General features: G+C 46.3%; 1 protein-coding gene across 3 annotated transcripts in view; it reads left to right on the top strand.

The window, feature by feature from the left end:
• LOC310796931 (CMP-N-acetylneuraminate-beta-1,4-galactoside alpha-2,3-sialyltransferase-like) overlaps positions 1–15,360 on the top strand; it is a 56,995-nt gene that overhangs the window by 31,723 nt on the left and 9,912 nt on the right. For all 3 annotated transcript variants that reach the window (XM_083659181.1, XM_083659182.1, XM_083659180.1), the window contains one exon: positions 12,582–12,728. In XM_083659181.1, coding sequence (XP_083515307.1) covers positions 12,582–12,728 — 147 coding nt within the window. The remainder of the gene's footprint in view (positions 1–12,581; positions 12,729–15,360) is intronic.

The following is a 15,360-nucleotide window of genomic DNA, read 5'->3' as shown; positions in this document are numbered from 1 at the left end:
AATGAGCAGTGGAAGGTAAGTTAAGGGCAAAGTCAAATGGAGGAAAATGGCTGTGCTGGCTGGCTGATGGGCCCTTGGCTCTTTGATAGGGCCCAGATTCCTCTGCTGTGTCAGAAGAGGGAGAGAGAGAGAGGACAGTGGAAATGGCCGTGTGGGATAATTGATGTGGCCCCTGGCGTCCCACTCAGCCCTCTTTGATCTGCTGTGGAAGGAAAAATGTTCCTCATGACTTTGAATCAGGGGACGGAAGGAAAATCCCCTCAATGTCCTCTGCTTTGTGCCATGATGACAATATATTGTAGAACAAGAGAACTGACAGATGTGCGGGCGCCACTCTTTTCCCCTGTGATCCCCCCCCCCCCCCCCATGGCGGGTAGTTAGTTGAATGTCGATATATTTTTCATAAATATGTCTCCGTTTTCAGTGTTATTTTGTGTATGGAAGCACATATAAGTTCAATCAAGACACAGAGGGTTTTAATTTAAAACGCTAGAATTTTTTTTTACATGTTTTTCTTGTTCATATAAAAAGGTGGCCTCACACAACTACGGTGTGTTTCCACATGTGCCACTGCCACATCATGGGAATAACGTGAAGTTACGAACACTATAGGCGTGTTGACGTCACTGATCTGGGCAGTGGAGAAACGGGAAGAAAAGTTGTAATGCTACCGCTTTGTGTAGAGCTGGCGTAAGCGTAACACGCAGCCAATCAGCAAACAGCCAGTTTGATACAGAGCTTTGGTTTGCTGCTCACGGTCAGAGGGAGTGTATGGTGGCCAGCAGGGACAAAGTTTGACTTTACATAGCCGAGGCCAGAGCTGTGTATATAGAAGAGTCGCGACATCTCCATTCACTCCAATGGACCAGTTTTTTACTCTCAAGAGTTCCAGGAAGTAAGGTCCTGGATTAAGCAGCACTGTCGAATTGCAGCAAAATGGACAGTTTGTGATATACAATGAAAGTTTTTTTTCTTCCAAATTGTACATTATTCGCTTTATTTTAGCATGCAAAAGTAGCGCCAGACCCCTTCTTGGCTGTTCATTGGCTAATGAGTCATGCATTTTGGACCTCCGCTGACGCCACTCTCTCTCTAAACTGCTCTGGCCGAGGCCTTCAAATGTTGTCGTCGTTTTACCCACTGTGTGACAGGTGACCTTTACCGGTCAGTGTGACAGGTGACCTTTACCGGTCAGTGTGACAGGTGACCCCTATTGATTCAGCCGCTACAGAAAGGGTTTAAATACAGGCCCAGTGTTATTCAGAGTTACGCCATTTATTATAATCAACTATTCCAATAGTAGTCCTACAAACACAGTGCACTAGTCTAGGACCCAAGCTGGAGCGGATATGGAACAAAACCAAGATAAGGCCACACACACCAGCGCTACTACAAAAGCATTACAGAGGAAACATCAGCTTGCTATTTACTGCTGAATGAATACAGGAACACTGTTAAACACTTGCAGTCGTCCAGTGCACTTTGCTGTACTGTAATTTCCCCTCGTCTCTTTGCAATGAAAGTCTTGATTATTGTAGTTGTAGTGTCGTAAATGTATTGTTTCCCTTTCAAACTTTTCGCGCAAGCTGGTTTTGTGATTATTACAGTGCATTGTGGGTGTTGAGAAAGTGTTATCTGGTGTGCATGTCTACCCACTATGGTAGCAGGCTATGTAGAAGGTTTAGGATGACTGTCTCTCTCTCTCTCTCTCTCTCTCTCTGCCCCTTCAATTAGAGAACACTGTGTGTATTAAGTAGTAAGTGTATCAAGTTTAAAGTGCCGGTTTCAATGTTTGTCATTTGACAAATGAGGCCCATTGCTGCTCTGAATACCTGTTGATGAAAAATGATGCCAGAGGCTCTCTTCGCTTCCAGAGAGAGAGAGAGAGAGCGCATGCACGCACATACACACACACACACACACAGACACACACACCAGCGCGCACACACACACACACACAAACTGTCCCATCACTTTTCTAGCGTGTTTACCTTTGGATGTGTTTATCCCTTTGCTCTAATGAAGAAGAGGGGCATTTAGACATGAATAGAATTATAAGTTCTTGTGGAAATGCAATCGGACGCGCGGAAATAGTGACTTTTCATTCATCCCTTTCCAAAGCATACGTTGCCGTGGAAACGTGATCTCTGTTTACTATGGAAAGTGGATGTTACAAAAAAAGATGAAAGAAGCTGAAGTCCTGTTAACTGACTGTTATCCCAGCTTCATTGATACCTGACTTAGTCTGGGACTACTGCAGCAGCCTAAGTGGCGTAGACGGCAGCGGAAGACATCACATCAAAGACATAGGTTTTTGTGTGTGTTATATACATGTGTCCAAGCGCACATTTCCAGCAACCATGAGTCATTGCTTATTGTGCCAATTTATAATCCGACCTCTTTTAACTTATTGCCAGGGTGATTAACAGTCAGGTGTATACATCAATACAGGTTCTGATGAGCAACTGTGCAGGGAGACAATCAGGCTTTAGAAAACCATCTGCTTTTGGACTCCAGGTAGCTAATCCTCACCACACACACACAGCAGCTCTCTCTCTCTCTCTCTCACATCCCAGAGGGAGACTTAATGTAACTCGCCCTGCGGGAGCTTTGACATGTGCGGGTCCAGCGGGGATTCTCTTTGTGTAGCGTGCACACTTCCAGGCGGGGAAGGAATGCCAAGGTCTTTTTTCAGCAGGTCGCTTTCGTCAGCAGGTGAAGAAAGGGAGAGTGTGTTTCTGCTGCTTCTTTAGAAGCCGCCAGTGACTCATCTAGCCAGCGAGCGGTCAGCGTGCTGGACCGGCCATCCTGCTGTTCTTCTGGCTTAACAAATACCTGATACAAATTAGCCCAGGCAATTTCCAAATCTGTTATTTAATGTTTTGTACACTCTCGCAAACACACGCACACATACCCTCCCACTCACTCACTCACTCACTCCCTCACACATACACACACACACACACACACACACACACACACAAACACACAAACACAGAGTTGTAAACTCCGCGCCACAATCCAGACCAAGTCAGGCTTTGGGCAGCTGAACCTCTGCAGACATGCTTCTTCTCATTCAGAATGGGCTTCACGTTGTCGACCTGTGAAGACCTCTACGACGCGCATACACTCACAATACTGTAGTAGGCATTCAGTAGAACATCTCAACACACCACAAGGCTTTCAACTTCCTTAATCCCTCATTAGCTGGGCTCTACATGGTTTGGACTGGACCTACCACACTGTCACTCTGGCTGAAAGTCTCACCCCACATATACAGCCTTCTGGTTGATTACCCAGTTAGGTCGTGTTTACACATGTGCTCAAACATGATTTTGGCGATTGTTGATTTATGTACCCCCCCTCTCCCCTTATGTGTGCAATTTAGATTTTGCCCTCGTGCACCGTGGCGTGCACGCCCGTGGTCCGTGCACGCCCGTGTTCCGTGCACACCCATGCACTGTGCACGCCCGTGGTCCGCGCACGCCCGTGGTCCGTGCACGCCCGTGTTCCGTGCACACCCATGCACTGTGCACGCCCGTGGTCCGTGCACGCCCGTGGTCCGCGCACGCCCGTGGTCCGTGCACGCCCGTGGTCCGTGCACGCCCAGCCGCGGTTGTTTGTATATGTGGGAATATTTTCAAACAGGGACAGTGAAGGATATACAGCCGGTGGTAAACACGCGGTTCAGAGGTGGAGTGTCGGTGTTCTCTCTCTCCTGTTTGTTTACAGGAGCTCTCACTGCTCTCCACACAGGCCAAAGACACACACACACACACACACACACACACACACACACACACACACACACACACACAGATACATGCTCCTGAACCTGAAATACAGCTAGGAACAGATGCTCAATACAAATCACAAGTATCCCAAATATTGCAATGAAAATCCATATTTTACAAACAGAGTGCATATCTGTTAAACAGCAGCGCTATTAAAGTCAAGGCCAGAGGCACAGATTGGCTATTTGAGTTATGCCGAGGCCCGAGTCACAAACCCAGTTTGGAGAACTGGAGAGTTCTTCATCCATAACAAAACCTTCCAACAGAACTAATGCTTGATAGGATGTTGTTATGAAGCATTTGTTGTTACAATGCATCACCAAGTTTAATTTGGCTTCCATGTGTTTTCTGTGATGCCTGGGTTTTTCAGTGTACAGGCTGTGGTTCTGACCCAAATAGCTCAATTGTAAGTGTATCACAGGAGAGACGGAGTAGGACGGAAATAACCGCTATACGGCTCTTTTCGACCCAACATCTGTGCCGAAACCCCCAAGTAGCAGCATGCATACGTGCGTTCATAAACATTTACATACTTGTAAACATGGATTTGGAACATGAACCAAGTGACTAACATAAGGCTCCGGATGTCACTGATTACCATCAGTGTTGTATTTCAAAAGTGAGTCACCTAACTAGCTAACTATGATTAACACTCAGACCTATATTGGTGTTCCTGTTGTGGCGCTCCCCCTGGAGCAAGTTTGTGAGTAATCAAGTAGCTATGTAAATGTAAAGGACATTTTGACATGTCAACGCACTAAGTAGAGCCCGACCAATACTGCATTTTTGGGGCCGATACCAATATTAGGGTGTAAAAAAATTCCGATATCGACATATCGGCCGATATTCTTATATTATATTATACACATTATATTACACAATTTTTCTGCAATGATCCCTCAAATATCAAACACTTGACAAAGATGGGACTTGATTTGACTTGAGATATGTAATGTAGGCAGGATATTTTACAGTTTAACAATAAACTTCGCTGGGAATTTAATGATTATAAATAACTAGAAATACAAAAACACAAATAGAACAAATAGAACTTGAGTTAAGAAAAAGGATCAAATATACACAACATGCTGTCTATAACTTAAAAAAAAAGTATAAAAAATATCTGCAATATCGACCAATACCGATATATCGGTTATCAGGCTGTAGGAGTAAGTTAGTCTTGTCTTTGTGCTCGGCAGCAGGTCTGAAGATGAGCTGTAGCTTTTAACCAGGCAAACCCACAGTCCCTGCAAATGGCCCACTGGCCGTGTGATCTCCTTTAGATGTCATCTCAAGTGTTCTCATTGTTACCCTGTTTGCCGTCATGGGAGTGTGAAGACACTGGTTTCACACACCGGATAACCTCCGAGAGAAACCACCGTGACCCCAGCAGGGTCAGAGGTCATGGTATGTGTCGACAAAAGCAAAGGCAAATTGGTGAATGTTTCAGATTCCTCCCAAACAAATGGGAATATAAAGGCGCCCCGAAAATCCCAGAATTTGAGTTCTTCACATCTCGGGAGACTGTAATTCCCTTCCCTGCACCTCGCCGACATGTCCCGCTTGGGAAAATTCTCTCCTCCCTCTCAAACATTCTTACTGAAATGGCTCCTCTTCTGGTGGAGCACTTATGTGGTGAGACACTGCAACTTGTAAACTGGCGAAGTCCAACATGTACACAGTGCTAATGACCTCCAGACAACCTTAATTGTGATTGTTAGCAGTTCAAGGCGGCCGTTTTTGTTTCTAAATTGCCTTAAGTCAACCTTCCGGAATCCAGTCCTACCTCCTTCATCATCAAACACGACCACATCCTCAGACGAGAAGAAGCCAGAGAGAGGCAGGTTTTGTATGATAGCTGCCGGACATCTCTCGGAAGCCAGTGGCACTGTTGCTTCCACCTGCGTCTCATTCATAATTTTCTCCACTTCGTTCTCACTCAGTCCCTGTTGTGGTATAATCCAAAGTGCTCCTATAAAACCAGCTTCTCAAAGTTCATTGTCCTGGGCTTCATGCCAGATCGACTCCAAAAACCACATCGCAAACTATAAAGTGGGGGGCTGGGTAGGTCGAGCTCCAGACCGAAGCTGTTTCTTATTTCAGCTTTTTTACATTTATGAGAGCGAAGTGCAACTGAGGTGTCGTCTTTTCTGTTCTGTGCATAATATAGTCCGGAAAGAATGCCTGTTATGTCTCCATGTTTATGGTCCGGCGTGCTTTTAAGTGCTGTTCCACAACAACCAGCCCGGGGTTACTTTAGTGAGTGTGATATTTTTAGAGGCGTATTGTTGCACATTGCTCGTTATATAATCTGGATGTGTTGAATACAGATGAATTAGCGAGGAAGCTAACGTAGCTCTTTTCTGCGTTTACACGTTGCTCAGAAATAGACGCTCCCGTTACTGAGAGCGTTTCTTTTCTCTCTGGCTGTACATTATCCACGAGGAATTCCTCCTCAAGTTTACAACATCACTTTTTCCATGTGGTCTGATCCCTCTTCTTCTCTCACCTGACAGTAGGTCTCTGTTCTCTTCACCTTCTGACATTGTCTGCTCTAATCCTGCCCTTTTTAAGCTCTCTTAGCGGCGGTTTGTTTAGCTGTGATTTTCCTACAGCTTTGAAATGGCTAGACGAATCCACTTAGCAGAGCTTCTGTTGTGCACAACATCGCTTGACATTGAGAGATGGACCCAGAGTGTTTTCACGCTATCGGTCCACTCTCGGAGATACATAAACAGTTAGGTCTCGTTGACATTTTTCACTCTTCAACGTTGCGATCTAAACAAGTTTAGTCGCTCTCTCGGGGCTGCGCTGTGCTAAATAAGTTTCAAGTGTTAAGTTAATTCTTGAAAGTTGCCTCGTCGAGACCGAGCAGTGCGATCTTTTGACACGCCTCCTCTCTCTGACATCACACGCATGCAGAGCGGCGGACACACACCAGCTTGTCGCTGTGCGTGCGTGAGAACCCGTGTTTACTTCAGTGACTTCTCCGCAAAAACTCCGCACCTGTTTTGGAGCAGCTTGACCACTGGCCAGTTGGACGTCGTAGTAGCTTTAGTGTAAATTATACAAGTTTGGCTTTCAGTCCAGTCAACCCCGGTTTTAACCCCCGGCTCCTCTGCGGCTCACTTCCTCTGGAGCTGTGAGTTTTATGTGAGTAATTCGATGCCGCAACGGTGTCGGACCGTTTTATTGGTACATTCAATACAGTCGCCTGCTGAGTGTGAGCTCGCTCGTGAGGGTTGATGAAGCTCGCCGGGATTTATGGACGAGTGGTGGTCGGAGGGGCTCATCAGCTCTTTACCTGCTGTGGCGTGGTCACATGGTCGGGCTCCCTTACAGGTAACTGTGAGACTAACAGACTGTGGCCACTCTCCCCTTCATACGCTCTCTCACCACATCGGGACCCAGTCATCCATCAAAATTACTTTCCCTCCCCACTGGCTCTGAGGCTCTGCCAAGAACTCTCAGCCTCCCGAACAATGTAGGTACCAACCAGGCACATAAGACCACCGGTCCATTATAAAACCCTATTACTCCAACCACTACTGCTCCAGAGTGACGTCCCCTGAATCACCTACACCTGTTCACCGCCTCTTGCTAGCTACAGTATGCTCCTCCATGTGCACTGTGGATGGAGGAGAAGGTTTCCAATAGGAGTCTGCTGGAGGCCTCTAGGGCAGAAGATGCTGGAATAACTGCATTAGTCGAAGTGTGAAATCTACATTTTCGGCAAAATTGAAGGATGACCACCTGCAGCTGGAAGCAGGGCTGCAAATCACACAAGTTAACGTGACGGAGAAAACCCTCAGTCTCTATTTCTGGCTTGTTTTTGGGGCACTTAAATAATGACATTCATTTCGAGGTTATTGGCGTGGTTCGTCTAGTTCGGCGCTCTGTCCTAAGGTTTCATTACAGACGGGAGGTAAGTGGACTGTACTGGTTCTGCTAAGGCCCGGGCTGAGCCCCCTTCATCTGCATGACTGATCTGTACTCCTCTTCCAGCCAAAGGTTGTTTTAACAGGTGCTTTATTGGAGTGCTGCACACTTAAATCTAATAATCGAGACCAATTTGGGTCCATAAAGCTGTCGCAGGAGAAAGGAAACAGCCATTTCCTCTCCAGCGACGCCCCGACCAGCCAAGCTCCACACTCCGCTTCACCGTTTGTAAGGCCATTATGATTTCTACAAGGCAGAAAAAATGGACGGAATCATGGAATTAGGTAATAATTTTTTTTTATCAACTGTAAAACATGGAATATTGCAGAATTATTTGGCAGAAATTGAGAAAAGTAGGCCTATTATCAAAATCTAAATCAAACCTAATTATTGTAGTAACCTAAATGATTTCATAATTGCAAAATAGGCCTAGAGAAATTATTACATTTTTGATTGGGGTGTTTTGAGCAGGATCGATCCTAGCCCCTAAATTAAAATTAAAATGAATGGAAAAGGCAGAATAGAAAAATAAATAAATCTTAACTTGGAAAAAATAAAATGGATTTCATATGGCCTACTTTTGTGTGTGCGTGTGTCTTTGTGTCGGGGCCCGGGAGAGTGTGTGTGGTACGGGACCGCTCTGTGGCTTCCTGTTCTCTCCGTGTTCAAATGTCACTGGGGCAGCAGTGTTTCTCCTGACACTGACACACACACACACACACACACACACTCTGAGGTTAGCGGTCAGTCCGCAGTGGAGACCACTTCCTCTTCCCCAGAGGCCCAGGTTTAGTCGTTATTTCACATCCTAACAACCTGTGTGGTTTTGCTCATGACTCGCTTCATCTTAAATTTATCCAGAGAAGGCTTGCTGCTCATTTTCAAAACCCATCTGGTCTCACATTAATGCAATTACAAACATTCACACCCAGGTACCACCACCCAGGTACAACCACAGTCACTCTGCTGCTGACCACTGGACAGCGCCACTGGAATATTTGGGAGTTCCGTGCCTTGCTCAAGGGAACCGGGTTAGAATGTTATCATTCACTTTTCCTGCCCATCCCAACTTGGTCTGATGTTTGAGCCAGTGACCTTTAAGTCACTAGCCCACATTCCAAACCACCACCCACACTCACCCCCCCCCCCCCCCCCCCCCCCACACACACACACACACACACACACACACACACACACACACCCTCCCCAACACACACACACACACACACAACCCACTCACCGCTTTTACATTTCTCAGAACCACCTGTACTTTGTCTGCCAATTGTCTGAATATCTTCAAAGAGATCCCCACCCCATGACAGTCTGCTCTGTGTACATGTCGTTACTGTGAAGCGAGGGTGTGTGTGTGCGTGCGTGTGCGTGTGCGTGTGTGTATCACTACGTTCCCTCCTTCCGAGGGAAAAAAGAAAAAAATGCATCTGCACTCTCTTTATTCAACACACACACAGACACACACACACACACACACACACGCGCACACACACAAACAGCCCTGCTAAATACATTCCTGGCGAACACAGGCTGTGTTGACAGGAGAGATGAGCTGCTGTTCCTGTTGCAGCTTGCCGAGGGCACAGAGCCGGGCCGGCGTTCAAAACAAGCCGCCACTGTTTGTAGCCACAAAGCCAGCACACTCACTGCTACTGCCAACATACACACACACACACACACACACACACATACTACACACACACATATACTACACACACACACACAGTCTCACACACACACACACAGTCTCACACACACACACACAGTCTCACACACACACACACAGTCTCACACACACACACACACACACACACACACACACACACACACACACACATATACTACACACACACACACACACACACACAGTCTCACACACACACAGTCTCATACACACACATACACAGATGCAGACGGAGGCACACATTGCTGTATCAAAGACGGCTGGGCGGGTGCTTGACTATTTGAACAGGTGATTCCCATTTACATCTGCTGACCCCTTTGGCTTTAGAAAGTCACTGTCAGGAAAGTCACTCACGCACTAGCAAGTGGAGGGAGGGAGGGGGGGGGGAACTGGGGGGCAATAGTGTGCTCCTCCCACGCGCTACTACGTCCTGCTGGTGAAACACCTCGCTGTCAGGTGAGAAGTAGTCTCTTCCCAAATATTAACGTTGAATCGCTGTGCTTTTTTTTTTCTTTTTTTTCCCAAAAGTCAAGAGTCAGGTTGGGTGGGCGCGCCTGATCGCTACAGTCGTTACTGATTGGTGCCCCCAGTATTTCGGGGGAACCAATCACTGGCCAGGATTCCGACACCAGTTTGGCGCTAGAAGTGTGCCAGACCCAGAGAGAGATCTGCAGCATGCAGTAACGTAGTTAGCCTAGCTAACCTAGTGTATCAGCGTAAGAACTCGCATGGGTCTGGAGTTGAGACTAGGTGATACACAATATATATCGGAGCCTCTGATATGAGGAGGAAGCATTTGCTAGTCTTCAACTCTCCCTAGATCAGCAGATGGGTTGGAGCAGGGGGAATTAGCTGAGTACAATTGGAGAAAACGGGGAAATCTGGAACAAAGATTTAAAAAAAAGGGAGTTGATTATTAATTTTTATGGTAAATCTTTTAGAGGCTACTTTTTGTGAGTTTGTATCCTAATATCCACTGGCTGTATGGCAATGTCTGAGTTGTGTGTCATTCAATTTACATAATTTAATTCAGGTGTGTGTGTGTGTGTGTGTGTGTGAGAGAGTGTGTGTGTGTGTGTTGCCTGCCTGTCTTACTGGTCGCCCTGGCGACTCATGGTGATTGCTGTGTGTGAAAGGACCTGAGGTCTCCCAGAACCCCCTCAGAGGTCAATGTGTGATTGATATTAGCCTACTTCCTCCTCAGAGGTCAATGTGTGATTGATATTAGCCTACTTCCTGTAGCACTTCCTTATATAAGCTTGGGGTGTGGGTGAGGTTGGCCACAGACGCTGCTCTGGGGTCAGTCTCGCAATTTCTCAACTTAGAGCTTCACAAATAACGGTAGATGATCATAGCATGACTTCATGTTTCCCTGATCAGATCTGAAACATCTCATCTCCATCCTCCATATGCCTGCTCACCAAAATAATCTAGCTAGCAGCTATGTAGCCTACAATAAGTGACGGTATTCATTGTCTTTGAGCTTATTCTTCACCTCGGTGAAGAAGGTCCTGTATCCGTCTGCGCCTTTTCCTCCGGTCCAACTCGCTGCCTCGCGCTGCTCAACGGAGCTCGATGCCATCTGTTTCTCTGTCAGCACGATTACGGGAAGAACCACTATTCAGATTTTCATTCAGCTTCTTGGAAAGCGTGTAGCACGGGGCCAAGGAAGAACCCCGTTAAATGTTGGAGCAGATCTGACTCAAGCCTCACCAACAAACAATAGGCCTTTGGAGGAGGTCTGGGCTGTGCGTTCTGCTCTGGGCGTTATGTGTCTTGCGCGAGCATAACCAAGCCTGAATTTAATTTTATTTATTTATTTATTTTAAACCGGGACAGTGTACAAGAACATTAACCCATTGATACCTGATGCAGCATTTGCGTGTATATCCCTCATTTGTGTGTGTATCCCTTTAAGACCGCGAACCGCATCGACGCGGTTCGCGGTCTTAAAGGGATACACACACAAATGCTGCATCAGGTATCAATGGGTTAACCCTATAAAAATAGTATAGAGAGAGATGCATCATACCAGGTTATAGCAGAAATGCAATTTTTCACCCGTAGTCCCTGGGCAGGTAAAATACTACTAGCTTAACATAATAGGAAAAAAGTTAAAGATAAGCCAATTGCATGTTAAGAGATACAAAAACACTGTGAAACAGAATATACAAGCCTCAGGTTACACAGCGCTTCTTTGCGTTTCTCTCGTGATCAGCGCCGATCACGGGTCTTCTCGGACCCGCTCGGGTATTACACATAACGGTGAACAGACCCGCGACCCGTGGTGATTGAATTGGACTCAGACTTCAGTGTTTCCCCTCGATCACCCCCCCCCCCCTCCTCCTCCTCCTCCACCCATACTGCTGCGATGTAATAGTGAAGGATTATAGAACATCATAGGCTCCGTCTATCTTTTTAGTCACTCCTAATGCTAAACCTCTGCCGCCAACCCCTGGCGATTGGATCGCCGCGCGGCAATCTCGAATAACCACAATTCTTCGACGATATGAAAATAGAAATGATCGCCCAACTCTAGGTGCAAAATTACAATAAAGTCATTTGGTTTCTTGAAACTGAGACAAAGAATTGTGATTTTTAGATCGTCACAATCGCAGCGTTGAGCGGGAAAAAAATCTGGATTATCATATTTGCCATAATTGTGTAGCCCTATTCCATCACAAATGGTCACATTTTGGAAAGGAGAGCAGGAAACTGGGACCTTGTCAGCACTCAAAGGCAACTTCACCCCAGAGCCACGGCTGCTACTGTGGTGGTAATTACAGGTTCCCCTCCACCGCAACTCCACCACCCCATCATCCCCCCCACCACCCCATCATCCCCACCACCACCCAAAGGCCCAAAAGCCATTTTGCTAATCAGTGGTAGCAGCGGTGGTGCCGTGTCAGCTTCTGTGTTTAATGTCAGTGTTGCAGGGATCGTGTGTTTGATGTTTAGCTGGTGAAAATGCTGCCGGCCCCCACAGCCCAAGTGTCCTCACATGCATGTCAGTTTTGTAATTCATATACCGTGAGACCCTGCAGGGAGAGAAAAAAAGTTATTCACATATTAAAAAAATATACTAATGCATGTCTCTCTCTCATTTTCCCTCTGTCCATTTCCTTCCCCAACCCCTTCCCTCCCGTCCTCAGAGGGGTACAGAGGGGTTCTGGAAGTCGGTGGCCCACTACGTGCCGAGGGAGCCGACCGAGATGAGAATCCTCAACCCCTACTTCATCCAGGAGGCCGCCTTCCAGTTCATCGGCCTGCCGCTCAACAATGGCCTCATGGGCAAAGGGGTGAGTATTAAAGGTGCCAATTCGTGCAGCTGTAACCTCTTAAAAACGTGTGTCTCTGGTCCATAAAACATGATTCTGGATTAATTTGTCGAAAATATAGCAACCCCCTTTCGTTCTGACGGAGTTGTCACTTCCTCATCTCGTCGCTTCCCAAGAATGGTCTGTTTCTATAATATATTCAGAACTAACAGTTCCCATTGGCCGCTGAGGGAGAGCCCGCCACAGGCTCCCAGCGGCCAATCAGATTAGCGTCCGTGGACCAGCACGCTAGGTTGTGTCCACAACTAACGTTAGCAACGAGCTATCGCTAACTTAACGGTTGCTACGCTAAAGAGGACATCTCAAAATGCCTAGACTTACCGAATGCACCTCCGCAGTTGCTGGATCACGTACAGTTGGCGTCGCTCCAGCTAGAAGTGTTAATTTTGTGGCTGTAGACAAAATGGTGCAGGTAGCTTGTGTGAGAGAGACCGCGCGCAGTATGCTTAAGGACCCGAGTGACATCACATTAACCCGTCTGGGGGAACAGAGTGTAAGGGGCGTGGCTTGAAGGAGACTGCAGGGGGAAGCTGGATAGGGACAAATCCAACTCTGGCAGTTCTGAGGTTGTGACCACTCATTACAGGGAGGGATGACAGCAGTATATATGCATTTAGTAAAAAAGTAAAAACAGCTTTTGCACGGAATGGGACCTTTAAGCAGAGATGCAGAACAAATGCAGAAGCTTACTCGCACACACACACCACATTTTCATATTATGTTTGACGTCTTAAAAGCCTATAAAGTATCCTGAACAGACACACATTTGCAGTTATCCCTAGCAAAGCCAGGGGGAAGCAGTGTTGGAGCGACAGTAACCATCTATAACCAAAGTGTGTGTGACAAAAGTCAGGTCCCCGATCTTCAGATCTCCCACAACCAAATTTCAAATGGCCATTTTGTACAGTAACAGCACTGACACAACACCTAACCATGCCGTCACAGGAAATTAAACCACATCGTCTGTCGAGATGAAGATGAGGGTTTTAACGAGTGAAAACTTTTCAAAGCTTATGAACTGGCTTGCACCTCGACGTCTGGATGACGTAAGCAGGGACTGGATGTGGAACACAGAGAAGCCAGGGGGAAAGTGATCTCCTCTCAGAGAATAATGGACACTAAGAATCCAAGAAAAACAACATCACATCCCTGGCAGGTGGAGGGGAACCACAGGAACATGCCAGATGCGCACTGGTCCAGAACAGGCCTGCAACTGGCAATTATTTTGATAATACATTATTGTGAGTATTAATACAGACCTATTGAGTTGTCGTCATTCTGCCAGGTCATAAGAACTGAAACCAACGTTATTGTTACTGCTGTGCTTTAGCCAGCATTAGCTGAAGATAGCACTGTGCTATTACTTGCAAGCTCTGCAGTGCATTTGGCACAAAGAATATGAAGCTGTCTAAGATTGTATGTGGTACAGATTCCCCCTTACATAATGTTCTTAATTTTCATTTTGGAACTTTGTATTCCTCAAAAAAACTAAAACATCCCAACGAGTGTTTGTCGGTATGGTTTATATTTTGAACATTATAATTGGATTTTTCATTCTGACAGAATGAACAAGGACCACTTCCCTACAAAGTGGTCCTTCGAGCCGGATTCGAACCATGGACCTGGTACAGCCCCACCTAGCTGGCACCCCAGCCCTAGCCCCTAAATGCACACAAGGAAAAACTCCAGAGAAAAACCTTTGTAGGAATAGTTGGAAGAAACCTTGGGTGGGCTGAGGTACATTGTGCGTGTTACTACAGTACTACTGTCTTCCCACACTTTGCCGTACTTTACACTTTGCCGATTTTCATCCAGCTTTGTATCATTATACTGTATCATTACACTGTAATGATACACTGTATCATTACTCTGTATCATTACAGTGTACTACTGACATTATAATGATACAAAACTGTTGAAAATCTTCCTTTAATGATCTTCATTTTGCCTTGAGATTGAAGTCCATTTTGGTCAGAGCTATAAATTGGATAAATATTGGTTGGTGGGCACTGTCCAAGTACAGAACAAAGCTGCATCTGTTTGTATTCATGTGTTCACACTCTCTGTCTGTGTGTGTGTCTGTGTGTGTGTGTGTGTGTGAGTGTGTGTGTGTGTGTGTGTGTGTGTGTGTGTGTGTGTGTGTGTGTGTGAGCGTGTGTGTTCCTGTTGGTGAGTGTAGGGGGCATGTTGTTAGAGAATTGGAGGGGACATGAGGAGTGTATCAGTGTAACTCTGCCCTCTGGGGCACCAGCAGAACACCCCTACTTGAACTCTGCTCTGCAACATGTGTTCAACATGTGGGCAGGACTGCTCTGTGCGTGTGTGTGTGAATGTGTGCGTGTGTGTGTGTGTCTGTGTGTGTGTGTGTGTGTGCACACACGCATGCATTTGTTTGTGTGTATCAGGGTGGTAACATTGCGGTGTGGAGGTGTATCGGCCTGACACGTTCTTGCCTTAAAATAGCCTCCCATCTCTCTGGTCATGTGTGTTTACAGTATGTATGTGCAAATGAATGACTGATTGTATTAATTCTTATAATGTTTATGTTGAGTGTGTGTGTGTGTGTGTGTGTGTGTGTGTGTGTCTGTGTGTG

This window comes from Poromitra crassiceps, assembly GCF_964638095.1.
Source record: "Poromitra crassiceps genome assembly, chromosome: 23".
Classification (NCBI taxonomy): Eukaryota; Metazoa; Chordata; class Actinopteri; order Beryciformes; family Melamphaidae; genus Poromitra; species Poromitra crassiceps.
Note: the sequence above shows the minus strand (reverse complement) of the source record. Positions and strands in the feature narration are given on the sequence as shown.